General features: G+C 49.3%; 2 protein-coding genes across 2 annotated transcripts in view; both read right to left on the bottom strand.

Annotated features, from left to right (window-relative positions):
• LOC116995166 (endonuclease domain-containing 1 protein-like) overlaps window positions 1-21,037 on the bottom strand; it is a 74,689-nt gene that overhangs the window by 39,906 nt on the left and 13,746 nt on the right. The gene's annotated exons all lie outside the window — the stretch shown is intronic.
• LOC116995164 (endonuclease domain-containing 1 protein-like) lies at window positions 1,626-5,306 on the bottom strand. The gene is made up of 2 exons (XM_033057556.1): window positions 5,019-5,306; window positions 1,626-2,186 (listed from the first exon to the last, which is right to left on the bottom strand). The coding sequence occupies exons 1-2, from the start codon at window positions 5,304-5,306 to the stop codon at window positions 1,626-1,628; spliced, it is 849 nt and encodes a 282-aa protein (XP_032913447.1).

The following is a 21,037-nucleotide window of genomic DNA, read 5'->3' as shown; positions in this document are numbered from 1 at the left end:
GGCAGAGCTGGGGCAAATTCCTGCTTTCTGCTGAGGCCCATCTGACATAACAAAGCAGGGCCCAACAGTGGTCACATCATTAGAAGGGGCCATAAAGCATCAGAAACCCCCAAAGTGTCCCCAACCCCACAGTGCTCCATGACACAGGGTAAACCCCTGCCAGGGTCAAGTGGGGCAATCCCACAAAAGCCTGAATGCACAGAACCCTTTGAACTCTTTGTTGCACAGGCCCCCTCCACTAAAGGATCAAGAGTGAGGACATCAAGGTTGCAGGTGTCATTGTTGGAGCCATGGGGGTGTCTTGTATGAGCTGTTGACACCCTGGCCCACTTTGTTCATGCCCATTCCCAGGAGAATAACTGGTGTCTGAACTGACACTTGTGTGGGTGTTATCGCATCCTCAGATTGCACCTGGACACTCAATGTCCTGCAAGGATGCTCTGGGCACTGTGACACCACTGGCTGTTATAGAAATTTCAGTGAGAAGCAATTTGTGGATTATATAAGACATGACCCTGCAATCCATCACTGCAGCAAAAATAAATTTATTGTAAGTTCTTGCAAACTAAATGGTGTAGCACACATTGATCTTTTATAACCACTGAATACATATTCCAATTCAGATTACCATAAGGCTACAGAAAAGCTTCAGAAGCAGAGCAGAGAATGAAGGCATGCAAGATCTTCTTGTCCACACTCCGTGCTCAAGCAGGATGAGCCAGAGCAGGTTGTCCAGAATCATGGTTGGGGTTTGGGTATGTGCAGACATGGAGATGTCCAGACAAGATGTCTGGGCAGCCTGAGGTGCCCTGGTGGCACAGCCTTGCTAAGGAGGGGAGGGACAAGTCAGCTGCACACTGTCAGGGAGAACTAAGGAGGAGAGGACTCGTCCCTGAGAGCTCTCTCCTGAGATGGGCAGCAAAGCAAAGCAGCTGGAGGCTCTGGCCACGGCTTTGTGCCTTTGGGCAGAGGAGGAGGTGCCCTGAGGGACAGAGCTGCAAACACACCAGACAAGGAAGCAGCACAGAAGGTGCACAGGACATTTGTCCCCCTGTGCTCTGCTCTGCTGAGAGCCCAGCTGCAGTGCTGCCTCCAGCTCTGGGGCCCACAGCTCCAGAAGGATCCAAAGCTGTTGGAGTGGAGTCCAGTGCAGGCCATGAAGGTGCTCTGAGGGCTGGAGCCCGTCTGCTCTGGAGAGAGGCTGAGAGAGCTGGGCATGTTCAGCCTGGAGAAGGCTCCAGAGAGTCCAGTACCTACAGGATGTCTAAGAGGGCTGGAGAGGCTCTTTGGACAAGGGGATGGAGTGACAGGACAAGAGGGAATGGTTTCACACTGATGGAGGGCAGGCTTAGATGGGATATTCTAAAGAAGTAAATTGCTGGGAGCAGGCTGTGGTATATAGAGCAAAAGTTACCCAGAGCTGTTCTGACTGCCCCATCCCTGGAAGCGTTCAAGGCCAGGCTGGGGAGGGCTTGGAACAACCTGGGGCAATGGAAGGTGTCCCTGCCCTTGGCAGGCAGGTCAAAATGAGATGATCTTGAAGGCTTTAAAGTCCCATCAAAACCAACCCATTCAGTGATTCTGTGATTCTGTGACATATGGGAAAAGTTTCTGAGCCTTTTACATCAAGGATGTGAGGCTTCTTTCCCAGTACAGGAATTCTTGAACAGAGTAATCCCTCCCCTCCCATAGAGAGTGGCCAACCTGTGCGTCAGCTCCACCAGGTCCAGGTTCCTCACATGGTTCCTGTCTCTCATGTTCTCAGCCATGGCCGCCCAAGCCTTTATGGGCTTTTTCTTATTCAGGCAGCAGGCAGCTGACCAGATGTGGCTGGGTACATTAACCCTCCCATTGGAGATGCTGCTCTTCCCAGGTACAGCACCCGTGATGACATAGGTGATGTCACATCCCTGGGTTTTCTGGGCCATCGTTTCTTCCTCGTAGATTCTCCAGGCACCCTGGTTGAGTGTGCTGTACTGGGGCACTATGTTGGTGAGGGTGAAGGTAGCCGTCTTGTTGTCATCGCCACTTTGGTGGCCACTGGGACACAAGTGACCACGGTCCAGGGCACCACTGTAGTCTTTGTCAATAGCCTGACTCTCGGCAATTACTGTTGAATTGATCTTGTACTGTCGTACAATGGAATCCTCTTCATCCATATCCTTGCGATACTTTTGGTTGATCAGCTTGACAGGGTAAGAAGAGGAAAAGGTGTCAGTGCTGAGGATGCATGTAATGAAGCAGAGTAACCTGGAGCCGACATCTCTGATTGTCAAAACCCCGTTTATTGTCATTTTAGTGTAGGAAAATGTATGAATCAGAGAGAAATGATAGACATGCCCCTCCTGCATGAACACAGAAGATTTATAGAGAAAGCAGCTCAGAATGTGACTGCTCTCATTTTGTCTTGTGACCTTTGGGATCCAGCCTGCAGCCTGTGCTGGGAACATGGGTGGATGCATGAGACAAGGAGCATTTTCCACTCTGAGGATTTAAAGCTGACTGGTCAGACACCTTCCCTGCCAAATCTGCTTCCCTTTCCTCCTGTCTCCACATCCCAAATCTGCCCAGGGCTCTCCCTGGATCCCCTCATGCCACGCTGTGATTCTGTGATTCTGTGATTTTATGTGGGGTTGCTACAGGTGTACCCTAGTCCTGGAACACCAGAGGTTGCCTCCTCTAACCCCATACCCAGGGAGATGTGACAGGAAATCAGTCCTGCAGCTGAGGTTTCCCTAGGAGGGCTGCAGTTTATTCAAGGATGAACAGTTTTTCTCAGGAAGCAAAGAGATCTCAGTGTAAATGGAATCTGTGATAGCAGTGCTAAGAATGAGTCTGAGATCAGATCTGGGCCAGGGAGCATTTTCTGCAGCATCACTCAAAAGAAGTTACAAATTATCAGCCTCTGAGAGGAGCCTGTAATCCCAAAAGAGTCCAGGAGAAACTAAATACTCTTAAACGACCTCTGGAGGAAGTTAACAAAATCAAAGATTTTCCAGGTATCCTGTGTCCAGGGTCTAGGAAGACAAGGCCAGTGATGGGTTTGGAGCATGCTGGCCTGGTGGCAAGTGGCCTGGCCCATGCAGGGGGTTTGGATTGAGATGATCTTTAAGGTTCCTTCCAACACAAACCACTCTATGATTCTACAAAATGCCTCACTAATGTGAAAACTACAGTGGTGCAAGAGGAGATGAATTGCTCGTGTTCATTGAGTAACAAGTACAAATGATTATTGTTTTCATAACTTCAACAGGTTGTTATTCATCTGTGGGGAAGCACATTTAACCTTCGTCAGGAACTGGACATAATACAGTAATTTCACGATTACAAGCCGCACCGTTTTGACTAAAAGTTTGCTCCCACACCGGAAATGCGGCTTACACTCAGAAGCGGCTAATATGTGAATAATATTCTGGCATTTCCTACCCCAGAAGTGCAAACCGAGGTGCTGAGTCGAGCAACCTGCCCGTAAAACCCGGGTTTATGCAATTGTTACAAACTGGTTACTCTGTTGCGCCGTGGGTGGAGCCTGGCTCCGTGCAGGCTGCAGAGAGTGGCGGGAAGGCGGGGGACTCCCTCCTTCAGGCAGCGCAGCCTGGGGGAGAGATGGGAGGCTCCCTCCCACTGGCCCCGCGGCCCGGGAAGAGGTGGGGACTCCCTCCTTCAGGCAGCACATCTCGGGGGAGGCGGGGGCTCCATCCTGCTGGTCCCGTGTCTCGGGGCTAGGCAGGGGTCTCCCTCCTACTGGTCCCGCAGCTCTGGGGGTGGCGGGGGGCTCACATACCCGCCTGCGGCCGCCGCCGCAGGTGCCGATGGGCTCCGTTCCCCGCGACCACCGCGGCGCAGCACCGGGCTGGGGCAAGCGAGCCCAGCGGCAGCGGCGGCTGGCCCCGAGCGGCCCCACAGAGCTGGGCCACCTGGCCCCGCTGGCAGACCTGAGCCCTCATGGCCTGAGCTGAGCCAGTAAACCCCGCCCTGCCACGGTTCTGTTACTATTTGGCAACTTTGTCGCACGCAGGTTCTCGCTGCGAACGACAGAGCGGCTTATACTCAGGTGCGGCTTATTTATGGACAAAGAACGAAATGTTTGCCAACAACTGGAGATGCGGCTTATAGTCAGTGCAGCCTGTAATTGTGAAATTACTGTAATCTTCCACATTTCCACCTAAAGTTTTCCCCCTATTCTGCCCATGGAAAGGTCCTGAATTTGCTGCCCTTCTATTCTTTAATTGGCCTGGCCTGTGTTCCTGGAGGTGTGAAGGACATTTGTGAGGGTTCCATAGCTTTGGAGTTCTGTGTGTCTGCTGGATCCTTCTGGACTAATCCTGAGCCAAAGGTGCTCAGGGCTCACTGCCCATGCATGGAGATCACACCCTTCTGACTGGACTGACACTGCTGCTCCTCACTTTTCACTGCCTCAAACATCTCTCCAGAAATCCCTCCACACTTAAGCTGACCCTCTCATCCCCAGTGCCTTTTCCCCCAAGGCTTTGTCCTTGGGCCACTTCAGCCCCTTCTGAGTTTCTCCTCACTTCTCTCACACCCCTCACAAAGCCTGTTTGACTCTTCACTGGGAGCAGATAAGCTCTGTCAGGGGTGCAGAACAACTCAGGGTAAAGGGGGGAGCAGATCTCAGCAGGACTGGTGGTCCCTCAAGTTTAGCCTCTCTTGGGTGCCTTTTCCCCATCACTTGGTCCCTGACCCCAGCAGGGCAAAGGGTGGAAAAGCATTGGACTTTGTAATGTAACACAAATTAATTTGATTTGCTATTGCTGTCAGGTGAAGGCAGAAAACTGGGCACCTTTGGGATATGATTCATCTCATCCTCCTGCTGATGTCGCAGATGCATCAGAGGAACCACGTGGTGCAGGTGTTTGAAAGTAAAAGGATAAAATTCCCATCCAGTGTATCCATTTGCATGTGAGTAGTGGGGTGGTAGGAAATGGAAGTGGTAATTTAAATGCTGCAGCTCATCTGTGAGTGAGTGGAGGGTGATGTGCTGTAAGAGAGACACTCACCTGAGGCTCAATAAACCATGACTCATATCTTTTGCCATTTCCAGGCTGGTAGATGTAAGCAGAGTACACTGGAATTCTGTTGTTTCTGTCATACAGGGTGACAAAACGATATTTGTTTTTATAGACCTGGCAGATCCTGGATGCATTGGTTGGACGAATGCCACCACTTGGGGGGGTCTGAGCATAGAAAAACCGAACACATGGATTTATAAAATTCTTCACCACCTCGCTGTGTCCCAGCCAGAGGCAGCTTGCCAAAACCTGCAGCAGCAGCAGCAGCCCCAGCATGGTGGGAGGATTTCAGTGAAAGGCTCTTGCTCCCCTGGAAGGCAAATGCAGAGGGACACTCAGCTTGGACAGAGCTGGGCATGGCCTGGAGCCTTTTTGTGCAGGGGGACAGAGCTGGCAGAGGAGGAGATTATGAGAGAGCAGGAAAGGAGTAATTTCTGTCCTGCTGGATATGGAAAAATCAAGGGGGCAATAAGGGTGAAACCTAAACCAGGGTTTAGGTGCCCAGAGGAGGAGGCAGCAGTGGGAGAAGTCAGCCTGGGTGAGGAAGGAGCCAAAGCCACCACGAGTGTCATCACCTGTCACTGCAAAGTTATCTTGCAAGTGAGACACAGCCCTGGGACAAGGTCACCTTTCCCCACCTCCCTCCTGCCCTGAGCACCTCCCCACAGCAGACACCTGCAGCTGGGCACGGACTCTGCTCAGCCCCTGCAATGCTGAGCTGGGCTTGAATCTCATGGGGCACTGGGCAGGGAAAGAACAGCAGTGCTGCACTTCCTACATGTCCCTGGCCCCATCCAGGTTCACACAGACACACAGCTCCTGCAGTCAGACCCAATCCTGAACCCCAATGATGCACTTGGGCTCCTGCCTCTCAGCTGGCATTGGGCAATGGCTGTCCTGCTGCTCACCGTGCATTTCCACATTATGCAAGCCCAGACCCTGAACTTGCAGTGACATGGAGAGAGAAAATGATGGGGCCAAGCAGATGGTAGCAGCAAGCAAGAGGGACAACACCTCAATCTTATCAGCACAATGGCTGCTGCAATGCAAGCACTGAGTGGGGGTAGCTCTTCCTGCGGGTGCTTGGGATTCCTGCTGCTGCCCCTCTTCAGCTTTGATGATGGATTTCCTGTCCTGCAAAATGATGCATTACAGGAATATCTTGGACAGCCAGCTGTCTCATTTTGTCTGTCTCAGTGCTGACATGATTCTCAGCAGTCAGTAACATCATTCCTTTATGAGAAAAGTGCTGAAAAGCTCCCTGGGATGCTGGCAACCAAGCAAGGGGCTTTGTGTCTTTTCAGAGGCAGCACAGGTTTGGGATGGCAGGGATGCTTCCATTTGCATGGCCAGACACTCAGTGGAGTGATTTATTAACAGCAGCATTTGGAATAAGGCAGGTAGGACAGGCAGTTCAAAGGGTTCCCGGCACAGAAAGCTGCCACAACCTCTAAAGCAGAAAGCTCAGCTTTGGCTGGGAAGGGGCTGAGCTGAGAGCTGCTGAAGGCTTGACCTTGCACATTTGCTCTTTTCTTATCCTTCTCCCTGACCCTCATCTCTCCATTTCAATTGAATTCAGCATGTAGAGCTACACACAGCCCTGCTCTGACCCAAGACATCTGGTCCTTTTTCCCTTTTCAAGCCCTGGATCTGGAATGTGCTGACCAATGAGCTGGAAACTGAGAACATGAGCTACTGGTGGTGACTTCTTACAGTACTCTGCAGAGCAGAACCCTGTCTGCCCCAAATCAATCTGAGAAGTGTCTGAGACGTCCTTTAGGGTTACTCACACAATGAGATTAAAATTTATCTATCTAACTTGGCATCTTACTTAATAGATACAGAGATAAAAACCCTCCATGACAAAGAGCAGCACAGGACTCTGCTCGCAACCCCGAAGTGACAGAGGACTCTCAAATGCCTCTGCTGCAGTCTCAGATTGGCTGCTTTTGTATGATCTCCGAGCAGACAGAGTTGTTGGCTTTACCAAACAGGGTTTAGCGAGAATTTTCTAATTCAGTCATCTGTATTTTTCCAGCGGCCTCTTGCAAGGTCATGGTTGGAGTTTTGGTGCTCAATCACTTCACCCCTCCTTGTAATTCAACAGTTTGATATTAATTTTCAGGTTACCTTACTCGAGTTTCTTTCCCGAATCCTTCCTTCTCTCCTTGCCCTCCTGATTGACAGAGAATACTAAAGTGCTGCAAAGTTCAGTGCATACATAAGCTCTGATTGCTCCTCGGAGCTCAGCAACTCCAGCTTAGTATTTGTCTATATATATATTTATTGCTAAACACAGGAAAATCTTTGAGTATTGGAGTGAGTGGTGAGGAAGGAGCAGGAGCTTACCTTGAAGCAGAGTCTCAGAAGAGCCAGCTGAACAGTTCCTTCAGTCTTGTCCCTGGAGAAAGGACTGTTTGAAACCTCAAGAGTGCCACTGCGATATATACCCAGTCATAAATATGCAATATATACCATTTGTATAAGCAGGAAATACCACAGAAAAGAGAAGTTTTCTATTTTTTTTCAGGGGGTTTGTTCATACCCACCATGAAATAGGTTGACAGTTGTTTGTAATGGTTTCCTCAGAATTTCTTCCAAATTTGCTGACTTGCAGCATGGTATGTCAGGATCAGTTAACAGGGTCTGGTGACTTCCTTGGTCATTTCATCAATCCCACCAGCTGCAGCTGCTGCTGCTCCAGCTCCTACATGTGTTTGTGTTCCCAACAGAACATCTCTGGTGACATGAGATGGACTGGCCTGTCTCTGAGTACACTCAGACAGTCACAGGCTGCTCTTCTGCAGCCTCACATAACATCATTCCTATGGCCAGGCAACAAATATTCTCTTGTCTGATGGTCATGGCTTTGTACCAGCTTCATCCCAGCAGGCTGGGAAGGAGAAGGCTCTGGGGATACCTCAGAGCACCTGCCACGACTTTAGGAGTCTACAGGAGAGCTGGAGACAGACTATGGACAAGTGTGTGGAGCTGATAGATGTGCTGGGTTCAGAGTTAATTTTCTTGACAGTGGCAGGTATGGGGCTGTGTTTTTGGAGTTCTTCTGCACACAGAGTTGATAACACAGAGATAATTTTGGTTATTGCTGAGCAGAGCTCTCACGGAGCCAAGGTCTTTTCTGCTTTTTGTACTGCCAGGCTGGCCAGGAGGCTGGGGGTACTTGGGAGGTTGGCAGGAGACACAGCCAGGACAGGTGACCCTAAGTGACCTGAGGGATCTTCCAGAGCATGTGGCATCATGCTGAGGATATGAAGTGAGGGGAAGAAGGAAGGAGGAGGGGTCATTTGCAGTGGTGAGTTTTGTCTTTCTCAGGTAACTGTTTGGTGGGATGGGGCTCTACTCTCCTGGAGGTGTCTGAAAAACTTTCTGTCCATGGGAAAAAGGAAGGAATTCCTTGAATGTGCTTTGCTTGTGTACACAGCTTTTACTTTCCCAGTTACACTGTCTTTATCTCCATCCACGAGTTTTCCAGCTTTTACCCTCCCAGTTCTCTCCCTGATCCCGGTGTCGGGGGAGTGAGGGAACAGCTCTAGGGGTGTGGGTGCAGGCTGGGGAAAAACCAAAACATTAGAAGAAAGTGAAACAGCTTGAAATGCACTGAATGTAGATATAGATTAGATATTAGCAAGGAATTTGGTACTGTGGGGGTGGCGAAACCCCAGCACAGGTTACCCCCACAAGCTGCCCCATCCCTGGAAGTGTCCATGGCCATGTTGGCTTGGGTCTGGAGCAACCTGAGATAGTGGAAGGTGTCCCTGACCATGAGAGCGCATGATACAAGTTGGTCCTTAAAGTCCTTTCCATTTCCAAAAGTCCAGGAATAAGAGAATGATGAGTTGGTTGTTTCAACCAGAAATATGCAGAGAAATATGCAGGTTTGACCAAAGTTTTTTAAACAGTTTCAGTGATGTGGTTCCTTTTGTCTCTGTTAACCAGGGACCAATGTCTTAAACAAAGTGGGATTTAGGCAGAATGAGGCAGAAGGCCAAGAAGAAGCAAATGTGGCAGAGCTGAGTCAAATTCCTCTTTTCTGCTGAGGCCCATCGGACACAACAAAGCAGGGCCCAACAGTGGTCACATCATTAGAAGGGACCATAAAGCATCAGAGACCCCCAAAGTGTCCCCAACCCCACAGTGCTGCATGACACAGGGTAAACCCCTCCCAGGGTAAAGTGGGGCAATCCCACAAAAGCCTGAAGGAACAGAACCCTTAGAACTCTTTGTTGCACAGGCCCCCACCCCTAAAGGATCAAGAGTCAGGACATGAAAGTTGCAGGTTTGTTGCTGGAGCCATGGGGGTGTCTTGTGTGAGCTGTTGGCACCCTGGCCAACTTTGTTCATGCCCATTCCCAGGAGAATAACTGGTGTCTGATACTGACACTTGTGTGGGTGTTATGGAATTCTCAGATTGCCTTTGGACACCCAATGTCCTGCAAGGATGCTCTGGGCACTGTGACATCACTGGCTGTTATAGAAATTTCAGTGAGAAGCAATTTGTGGATTATATAAGACATGACCCTGCAATCCATCACTGCAGCAAAAATAAATTTATTGTAAGTTCTTGTAAACTAAATGGTGTAGCACACATTGATCTTTTACAACCATTGAATACATTTCCCCAAATCAATTTCCAGCGAATCTACAGAAAAGCTTCAGAAGCAGAGCAGAGAATGAAGGCATGCAAGATCTTCTTGTCCACACTCCGTGCTCAAGTAGGATGAGCCAGAGCAGGTTTTCCAGAATCATGGTTGGGGTTTGGGTATGTGCAGCCATGGAGATGTCCAGACAAGATGTCTGGGCAGCCTGAGGTGCCCTGGTGGCACAGCCTTGCTAAGGAGGGGAGGGACAAGTCAGCTGCACACTGTCAGGGAGAGCTAAGGAGGAGAGGACTCGTCCCTGAGAGCTCTCTCCTGAGATGGGCAGCAAAGCAAAGCAGCTGGAGGCTCTGGCCACGACTTTGTGCCTTTGGGCAGAGGAGGAGGTGCCCTGAGGGACAGAGCTGCAAACACAGCAGACAAGGAAGCAGCACAGAAGGTGCACAGGACATTTGTCCCCCTGTGCTCTGCTCTGCTGAGAGCCCAGCTGCAGTGCTGCCTCCAGCTCTGGGGCCCACAGCTCCAGAAGGATCCAAAGCTGTTGGAGTGGAGTCCAGTGCAGGCCATGAAGGTGCTCTGAGGGCTGGAGCCCATCTGCTCTGGAGAGAGGCTGAGAGAGCTGGGCTTGTTCAGCCTGGAGAAGAGTCCAGAGAGTCCAGTACCTACAGGATGTCTAAGAGGGCTGGAGAGGCTCTTTGGACAAGGGGATGGAATGACAGGACAAGAGGGAATGGTTTCACACTGATGGAGGGCAGGCTTAGTAGGGATATTCTAAAGGAGCAAATTCCTGGGAGCAGGCTGTGCTATATAGAGTAAAAGTTACCCAGAACTGTTTTTACTGCCCCATCACTGGAAGCGTTCAAGACCAGGCTGGGAAGAGCTTGGAACAACCTGGGGCAGGGGAAGGTGTCCCTGCCCATGGCATTCAGGTCAAAATGAGATGATCTTAAAGGTTATAAGGTCTCATCAAAACCAACCCATTCAGTGATTCTGTGACATGTGGGAAAATCTCCAGAGGCTTTTCAATCGAGGATGTGAGGCTAATTTCCTGGGACAGTCATTGTTGAACAGAGTAACCATTCTTCCCTCATACACCTCGGTCAAGCTCTCTTCCAGGTCCCCCAGCCTTAGGTTCCCCTCCTGGTTTTTGTCATTCTCAGCAATGGCCCCCCAAGCCTTTATGGACTTTGTGCCCAGCAGGCAGCAGGCAACTGACCAGATGTGTCTGGGTACATGAACCCTCCTGTTGGTGACCTTGGTGTCCCCAGGCACAGCACCTATGATGACTCCAGTTTCTGTACAGCTCTTTGTCCTTACAGGCATTGTTCTGGACTCGTAGGTGCTCCACTGGCCAGTGTAGAGTGTGCTGTCCTGGGGCACTGTGTGAGTGAGGTTGAAGGTTTCTGTTGTGCTCTCTCCACTATTCAGATGTCCATTGGGTGTCAAATGGCCATGGTCCAAACCACTCATTTGGTCACAGTCATCAAGGACAGCCTGGCTCTCTTTGATTTGCTCTAAGGTGAATTTCTGTTGATTTATGAGGATTGAATCTTATTCTATCTCTATAAGATTATTTTTACTTATTAGCTGCATAAGGGAAGGAAAAGAGATGTTAGAATGGGGAATGAGAGTACTGGAGATGATTTCCTTGGAGCTGAAGTCTCTGCTAGTCAAAATTCCATTTTTTGACATCTCAGTGCAGGAAAATACACCAATCTCAGAGAAATCATAAACATGCCACTCCTGCATGAACATAAAAGCTTTAACTACAAAGACGCACAGAATGTGATTGCTCTCATTGTGACTTGTGATCTTTGTGATCCAACCTGCAGCTCTGCGGAGAGCATGGGTGGATGCATGAGACAAGGAGCATTTGCCACTCCTAGGACTGAAAGGTGACTGTGGTGAGACACCTTCCCTGCCAAATCTACCTCCATTTCCTCCTGTCTCCACATCCCAAATCTGCCCAAGGCTCTCCCTGGATCCCCTCATACCACGGTGTGATTCTGTAATTCTGTGATTTCATGTGTGGTTGCTACAGGTGTACCCCTGTCCTGGAACACCAGAGGTTGCCTCCTCTAACCCCATACCCAGGGAGATGTGACAGGAACTCAGTCCTGGAGCTGAGGTTTCCCTAGGAGGGTTGCAGTTTGTTCAAGGATGAACAGTTTTGCTCAGGAAGCCAAAAGATCTCATTGTAAATGGAATCTCTGACAGCAGTGCTAAGAATGTGTGTGAGAGCTGCTCTGGGCCAGGGAGCATTTTCTGCAGCATCACTCAAAAGAAGTTGTAAATAATCAGCCGCTTCAAGGGGTCTGTATGCTGAGTAGAAGTCTGTGGAAGTTAACAAGATCAAAGATTTTTTTGGTGGCCTGCGTTCAAGATGCAGGCAGAACATGCCAATTTGGATAGGGCTTGGAACATGCTAGTCATGTGGCAAGTGGCCTGTCCCATGCAAGGGTGTTGGAATGAGATGGTCTTTAAGGATTCTTCCAACAGCAACCATTTTATGATTCTACAAAAAGAGAGAAAGTGGAGGCTGCAGTGGTGCAAGACCAGAATCGTTGCTCAAGTTCCTATGTGTAACAAGATAAAAAGATTAGTTTTTCATAAATTTAACGGATTCTTTTTTATCTATAGGGAAGCATATTTAGCCTTCCTCTGCAGTAGGGCATATGTGTTCCTTCTCTGGCTCATCTTCCCCCAAATGCCATCCATCCAGTTTGTCCTTAGCAAAGAAAGGAATTGCCTCTTTTTCTCTTCTGCAATTGTCCTGGCCTGTTCCACTGAAGTTTGTCTGAAGGACATTTGTGAGGGTTCCATAGCTTTGGAGTTCTGTCTGTCTGCTGGATCCTTCTGGACCAAGCCTGAGCCAAAGGTGCTCAGGGCTCACTGCCCATGCATGGAGATCACACCCTTCTGACTGGACTGACACTGCTGCTCCTCACTTTTCACTGCCTCAGACATCACTCCAGAAATCCCTCCACACTTAAGCTGACCCTCTCATCCCCAGTGCCTTTTCCCTCAAGGCTTTGTCCCTGGGCCATCTCAGCCCCTTCTGAGTTTCTCCTCACTTCTCTCAAGAAGCCTGTTTAACTCTTCACTGGTAGCACATAAGGTCTGTCAGGGGTGCAGAACAACTGAGTGTAAAGTGGGGAGCAGATCCCAGCAGGACTGGTGGTCCCTCAAGTTTAGTCTCTCTTGGGAGCCTTTTCCCCATTACATGGGCACCCATCTCAGAAGGACACAGGGAATGGAATAATTGAACTTTGTAATGTAACACAAATAATCTGTTACTTCCATCCCATCCGGGGCTGTGTCAGCATTTGATGCCAGGAGACAAAATCCATCCAGGCAGAGGACCTGGGATTGAAGGAACTGTCCAGCAACAGGAGGTGACAGCGATGTGCTCACTCTGTTCTCCTCCAAAGCTGTCCTTGGGGAAAGGGCCGGGTGTGCCCACACCACTGAAGTACCTCTGGAGCTTGTTGCTGCACACACTGATGATGAGGGAGATGAGCTTTTGGGAGAGCACTCAGAATCATTACCGGTGCACACTGGAGCTTTGAGCAGAACCCAAGAACATTTTGAAAAGCTGTGCTTCATGGACAGGCAGAAAAAACCCATATTGTCCTTTTCAGAGTGTGATAGGCTCCGAGCAGAGTATTTAGTGCAGTTGGAAGGCCAGATCTCTTACTCTGAGCACAGCCCAGTGTCGATGACACTTCTGGTACCCTAGCTTGCTCATGAGCAGCAGTTTTCTGTCTCTGGATGCTGCTGTATTGAACTCTGTAAATTCTCTCGGGCCCCTCCACCCACTGCTCTGCCTGTAAGTGCAAAGCTTTCTGCACTTCAGCTACAGTTTGCACATATAAAAAAAATAAACTTTCAATTTAATGGGTGCCCTAAATCTTTTGTTATTTGTTTATCAGCTGTTTGTGTACTTGTTTCAAATGTGCCTGCAGTGAAATCTGCCAGATGAACAGATAACACACAGCACACATTAGACAACACATTGATGCAGGAAATCACAATATCTTAAACATATACAATTAGTTTGCTTGCACTTTATACACAGAGTTTTCTCTCCTTCAAAGAGGAGGAATGAGTGCTAGTTCAAACGTGTGCTCCTTGTGCCCATTAGAAAGAGAATTTGCCTTAAGAAGAAAATTTAGGACTTTCTTCTTTTTCTGTTCGTTTTGCCATTCTGAAGTGCGAAATCATTTTCTATCATGTGTGTAGAGAGGAGGAGATAATGAGTTAAATGACATGATATAAAATACCCAAAAAACCAGGAAGATGAGAATTGACATTTAAAACTGTGTGGCAAACTGTTGCACTAAATGAGAAGTACTTTTTGTAAAATATAAGGATGGTGGGAAACAGAAATGGTCCCTGGAGGTCTGTGTGCTGTTTGTGCTTCAGTGTTCTTGCATAAACTTGGAGAAGCTGCTTTGCATTTCCCTGCTTCATTTCTCCTGTCAGAGATCTGTGTGTTTCACTTGTTGATGGTAAAACACTTCAAAATCTTTAATGAGAATTACCGTGGATGCTCTAAGCTCTCTCCAAATGTATTTCCTCCTCAGTTATCCCTCCCCAAGTGATGAAATAAAACTATGTATTTTTTTTTTTTAAATTCTATGTATAGCTGATATTTTGCAGCTGGTGAAGGTCAGATTTATCAGGTCATTGCTGGTGTTTGAGCATGCACTGAGCAGCTCCAAATCCAGAGTCCTGTTGGGTACACTGTGTCTCCAATTCTCTTAGGAGCATGGTCTGTCAAGAGGTGTTTCCTTCTTCATTGTAATCAGCAGCCAGGAGTTTCCAAACCTCCTTGTTAACAGACCTTCACAGACTGATCTTCCACAGAAATCAGGCAGAGTCTGGAGCAGCGTGTGAGCGTGGCTGACATGGGTGATGCTGGAAACTCAGTTTGTATCCCCCAAAAACACTGCCAGGGTATCAATGGTGTCTGCAGCATCTTTGGGTGTGGGGCACAGTGCTTGAGTAACAACATTCCTGAACACATCCTCACCTGACCCTCAGAGGCTCTTGGCTGATATTCCTGTGCCAAAGTGCTGTTGGCAACAGCAAGGGCCATTTTACCCAGGTGTACAGCAAGTTAGAACACCCACTTTTCAGTGAGCTGTACAGAGAAATAATCTCTCAGAGCTGCCCCTCTGTTCTGGGCTAGAGAGCCCCAGCTGCCTCAGCTGCTGCTCACAGGCCTGACCCTGCAGGGCCTTCAGCAGCTTCATGGCCTTTCTGTGCCCTGGCTGCAGAGGTGGCCTTGGCCATGGATGCAGCCTGTCCAGAGCCCTCTGCAGAGCCTCGCTGCCCTGCAGCAGCTGAGTCTCCCTCCAAACTTGGGATCATCCCTGATCTTCCTGAGGCTTCACTGGCTGCCCTCACCCAGATCATCAGTGAAGAGAGCAAACGGGACTGGGCCCCGCACGGATCCCTGGGGGACAGCGCTTGTGGCCGGACGCCAGCTGCATGTGGCACTGGTCACCAACACTCTCTGGGCCTGGACATGCAGACAGTTCCTGAGCCAGCCAAGAGAGCACCTATGCAGGTCGTGGGCTGACAGCTTTTCCAGCAGAACAGCGTGGGAGACTGTCCAGGTAGACACTTGGTTGAAGTCCATGTAGACACTTCCACAGCCTCCCCCCTCATGCCCTGGCCCAGTCAGTGATCTGCTCATCAAAGGAGATCAGGTTCTGTGGGCAGGACGTGCCTTTCCTAAAGCCCTGCAGGTGGGACTGATGTCTTGGTTATCCTGTATGTGCTGTGTGATCACACTCAGGACAGTCTGCTCCACAACCCGGCACTAGAGCCAAGATGCCTCTGCAGGCCATGATGAGACCATGGTGAAGCAGTGGTGCCCCTGCAGCCCATGGATCCATCAGGGATGTACAGATCCACCCACAGCCCATGGGCATCCATGGGGGTGCAGAGATCCACGGGGAATGCAGAGATGCCCCCACAGCCCGTGGGGATCCATACGGGATGCAGAGATCTCCCTGCAGCCCATGGATCCACCCACAGCCCATGGGTTGGTGCTCGCAGCAGAGCAGGTGGATTCCTGGAGGGGGCTGTGATCCAGTGGGAGACACAGTGAAGGGAGGAGTCCCCTGCTCCCAGGCTGGAGCAGCCTGTCCTTGGAGGACTGCAGCCTATGGAAGAATGACCCATGCCACAGCAGTTCTGGGAGGACTCTATGCCTTTGGGAGGGACTCACGTTGCATCAGTTCTGGCTGAACTGCTGCTTGTGAGAGCGGAGCCACGCTGGAGAAGTTCAAGGAGAACTGTCTCCTTGTGGGAAGGACCCCATGGTGCAGCATGGGAGGGACTCCTCTCCCTGAGCATTGGGAGAAAACCTTGGGTGATGGATAGACAAAAACCTGCCACACTCTGTCTCCCTGTGCTGTTGGTAGGAAGGAGGGAAGTCTTGGAGGAAGCCAAGGGGTGTTTAAGGGCTATTTTAGTGCATTCTATCCTTCTCAGCTTTTGTTGGTATTAAACTCACTTTCTACATGTACGTTGAGCCTGTTTTGCCCCTGGAGGCTGTCCTGATCTCAGTTCATGAACACTTTGGTAATTTTTTTTTTTTTCTCTCCTCTTTACAACTGTGGCAGAGGAGTTGCGGGGTGCCAGGTGTTCAACCAGTGTAAAACCACAACAGTTGGTCAAGCAATCAATACTTCCAGAGCATGGAAACTGGGGACAGTGGGTATGGGATGAGCAATGGTGAGGAGGTGTCTGCAAAGGAGAAATCACTGGTGTCTGATGCTGACACTCGGGGGGCTGTTATGGCATCCTGAGATTGCACTTGGAGCTCCAGTGCCCTGCAAGGATGCTCTGGACAATGTGACAGCAGTGGTGGTTGCAGATATTTCACTGAGAACCAACTTGTGATTTATATAAGACGTGACCCGGCAATCCAGCACTGCAGCAAAAAAAATCATTGTAAGCTTATGCAAACTGAAAGACGTTGCACAAATTGATCTTTTACAACCATTGAATACATTTCCCCAAATCCATTTCCCATAAATGTGCAGAAAACCTTCAGAGGCAGAGCAGAGAATGAAGCGCTCCAATGAGTGCATCACAGGAATTTAGCTTTGGCTGCTCAAACCTTTCTATGTATCTGATGCCAAAGCCTGCCTGTCTGATACAACAGGTGCTGCTCTCAAGGTGCACTTTCAACAGCAAGCAAACAAAAGCATGTCCCAGGATCACATAATCACTGAATTGTTGGGTTTTGGAGGGACTTCTCAAGATCTTCTAGTCCACACTCCAGGCTCAAGCAGGAAGAGCCAGAGCAGGTTGTCCAGAATCATGGTTGGGGTTTGGGTATGTGCAGCCATGGAGATGTCCAGACAAGATGTCTGGGCAGCCTGAGGTGCCCTGGTGGCACAGCCTTGCTAAGGAGGGGAGGGACAAGTCAGCTGCACAGTGTCAGGGAGAGCTAAGGAGGAGAGGACTCGTCCCTGAGAGCTCTCTCCTGAGATGGGCAGCAAAGCAAAGCAGCTGGAGGCTCTGGCCACGGCTTTGTGCCTTTGGGCAGAGGAGGAGGTGCCCTGAGGGACAGAGCTGCAAACACACCAGACAAGGAAGCAGCACAGAAGGTGCACAGGACATTTGTCCCCCTGTGCTCTGCTCTGCTGAGAGCCCAGCTGCAGTGCTGCCTCCAGCTCTGGGGCCCACAGCTCCAGAAGGATCCAAAGCTGTTGGAGTGGAGTCCAGTGCAGGCCATGAAGGTGCTCTGAGGGCTGGAGCCTGTCTGCTCTGGAGAGAGGCTGAGAGAGCTGGGCATGTTCAGCCTGGAGAAGACTCCAGAGAGTCCAGTACCTACAGGATGTCTAAGAGGGCTGGAGAGGCTCTTTGGACAAGGGGATGGAGTGACAGGACAAGAGGGAATGGTTTCACACTGAAGGAGGGCAGGGTTAGAGGGCATACCCTAAAGGAGCAAATTCCTGGGAGCACGCTGTGATATATAGAGCAAAAATTACCCAGAGCTGTTCTTACTGCCCCATCCATGGAATTGTTCAAGACCAGGCTGGGAAGGGCTTGGAACAACCTGGGGCAGGGGAAGGTGTCCCTGCCCATGGTAGTCAGGTCAAAATGAGATGATCTTGAAGACTTTAAGGTCCCATCAGAATCAACCCATTCAGTGATTCTGTGACATGTGGGAAAATCGATAGAGGGTTTTCAATCGAAGATGTGAGGATAATTTCCTGGGACAGGCATTGTTGAACAGAGTAACCGTTCTTCCCTCATACAGCTCGGTCAACCTCTCCTCCAGCTCCCCCAGATTTACGTTCTCCCCCTGGTTCTTGTCATTCTCAGCAATGGCCCCCAAGCCCTCAAGGGCTTTTTGCCCTTCAGGCAGCAGGCAGCTGACCAGATGTGTCTGGGTACATGAACCCTCCTGTTGGTGACCTTGGTGTCCCCAGGCACAGCACCCATGATGACTCCAGTTTCTGTACAGCTCTTTGTCCTTACAGGCATTGTTCTGGACTCGTAGGTGCTCCACTGTCCAGTGTTGAGTGTGCTGTCCTGGGGCACTGTGTGAGTGAGGGTGAAGGTTTCTGTTGTGCTCTCTCCACTCTTCAGATGTCCATTGAGGCTCAAATGGTCTTGGTCCAAACCAATCATTTGGTCACAATCATCAAGGACAGGCTGGCTCTCTTTGATTTGCTCTAAAGTGAATTTCTGTTGATTTATGAGGATTGCACTGCTTTCTATCTCTATGAGATTATTTTTACTTATTAGCTGGACAAGGGAAGAAAAAGAGATGTTAAATGGGAAATGAGAGTACTGGAGATGATTTCCTTGGATCTGAAATCTCTGCTAGTCAAAATCTCATTTTTCGTCATCTCAGTGCAGGAAAATACATCAATCTCAGAGAAATCATAAGCATGCCACTCCTGCATGAACATAAAAACTTTAACTAGAAAGAAGCTCAGAATGTGACTGCTCTCATTGTGACTTGTGATCTTTTTGATCCAGCCTGCAGCTGTGGTGGGAGCATGGGTGGATGCATGAGACAAGGAGCATTTGCCACTCCTAGGACTGAAAGGTGACTTTGGTGAGACAGCTTCCCTGCCAAATCTGCCTCCATTTCCTCCTGTCTCCACATCCCAAATCTACTCAGGGCTCTCCCTGGATCCCCTCATGCCACGTTGTGATTCTGTGATTTTATGTATGGTTGCTACAGGTGTACCCCAGTCCTGGAACACCAGAGGTTGCCTCCTCTAACCCCATACCCAGGGAGATGTGACAGGAAATCAGTCCTGGAGCTGAGGTTTCCCTAGGAGGGCTGCAGTTTATTCACGGATGAACAGTTTTGCTCAGGAAGCAAAAAGATCTCATTGTAATTGGAATCTGTGACTGCAGTGCTAAGAATGTGTGTAAGAGCTGATCTGAGCCAGGGAGCATTTTCTGCAGCATCACTCAAAAGAAGTTACAAATTATCAGCCTCTGAGAGGAGTCTGTATGCCGAGAAGAAGCCTGTAGATGTTAACAAGATCAAAGATATTTTTTTGACGGCCTGTGTTCAAGATCCAGGAGGAACATGCCAAGTTGGATAGGGCTTGGAACATGCTAGTCATGTGGCAAGTGGCCTGGCCCACGCAGGAGTGTTGGATTGAGATGGTCTTTAAGGATTCTTCCAAAAGCAATCATTTTATGGTTCTACAAAAAGAGAGAAAGTGGAGGCTGCAGTGGTGCAAGACCAGAATCGTTGCTCAAGTTCCTATGGGCAATAAGATGAAAAGATTAGTTTTTCATAATTTTAACTGATTCTTTTTTATCTATAGGGAAGCACATTGAGCCTTCCTCTGCAGTAGGGCATGTGTGTTCCTTCTCTGGCTCATCTTCCCCCAAATGCCATCCTGCCACTTTGTCCTTAGCAATGAGAGGAATTGCCTCTTTTTCTCGTCCGCAATTGCCCTGGCCTGTTCCACTGAAGTTTGTCTGAAGGACATTTGTGAGGGTTCCATAGCTTTGGAGTTCTGTGTGTCTGCTGGATCCTTCTGGACCAAGCCTGAGCCAGAGGTGCTCAGGGCTCACTGCCCATGCATGGAGATCACACCCTTCTGACTGGACTGACACTGCTGCTCCTCACTTTTCACTGCCTCAAACATCACTCCAGAAATCCCTCCACACTTAAGCTGACCCTCTCATCTCCAGTGCCTTTTCCCCCAAGGCTTTGTCCCTGGGCTATCTCAGCCCCTACTGAGTTTCTCCTCACTTCTCTCACAGCCCTCACAAAGCCTGTTTGACTCTTCACTGGGAGCAGATAAGCTCTGTCAGGGGTGCAGAACAACTCAGGGTAAAGTGGGGATCAGATCCCAGCAGGACTGGTGGTCCCTCAAGTTTAGTCTCTCTTGGGAGCCTTTTCCCCATTACATGGGCACCCATCCAGTAGGACACAGGGAATGGAATAATTTGACTTTATAATGCAATACAGATAATCTGCTACTTTCATCCCATCAGGGGCTGTGTCAGCATTTGATGCCAGGAGACAAAATCCATCCAGGCAGAGGACCTGGGATTGAAGGAACTGTCCAGCAACAGGAGGTGACAGCGATGTGCTCACTCTGTTCTCCTCCAAAGCTCTCCCTGGGGAAAGGGCCAGGTTTGCCCACACCACTGAAGTACCTCTGGAGCTTGTTGCTCCACACACTGATGATGAGGGAGATGAGCTTTCAGGAGAGCACTCAGAACCATGACCGGTGCACACCAGAGCTTTGAGCAGAACCCAAGAACATTTTGAAAAACCACGTTTCAAGGAAAGGCAGCAAAACCCATATTGTCCTCCCTGGAGTGTGATAGGCTCTGAGCAGAGTATTTAGTGCAGTTGGAAGGCCAGATCTCTTACTCTGAGCACAGCCCAGTGTCGATGACACTTCTGGTACCCCAGCTTGCTCATGTGCAGCAATTTTCTGTCTCTGGATGCTGCTGTATTGAACTCTGTAAATTCTCTCGGGCCCCTCCACCCACTGCTCTGCCTGGAAGTGCAAAGCTTTCTGCACTTCAGCTACAGTTTGCACATGTAAAATAAGTAAAGTTTTGATCTAATGGGTGCCCTTATAATTTTTTTTTATTTGTTTGTGCACTGTTTGGGTACTTGTTTCAAATGCGCCTGCAGTGAAATCTACCAGATGAACAGATAACACACAGTACACATTAGACAACACATTGATGCAGGAAATCACAATATCTTAAACATATACATTTAGTAGCCTTGCCCTTTATACACAGAGTTTTCTCTCCTTCAAAGACGAGAAATGAATGCTAGTTCAAATGTGTGTTCCCTGTGCCCATTAGAAAGAGAATTTGCCTTAAGAAGAAAATTTCTTCTTTTTCTGCTATTTTCTATCA

This window comes from Catharus ustulatus, chromosome 4 (genome assembly GCF_009819885.2).
Source record: "Catharus ustulatus isolate bCatUst1 chromosome 4, bCatUst1.pri.v2, whole genome shotgun sequence".
NCBI lineage: Eukaryota > Metazoa > Chordata > Aves > Passeriformes > Turdidae > Catharus > Catharus ustulatus.
Note: the sequence above shows the minus strand (reverse complement) of the source record. Positions and strands in the feature narration are given on the sequence as shown.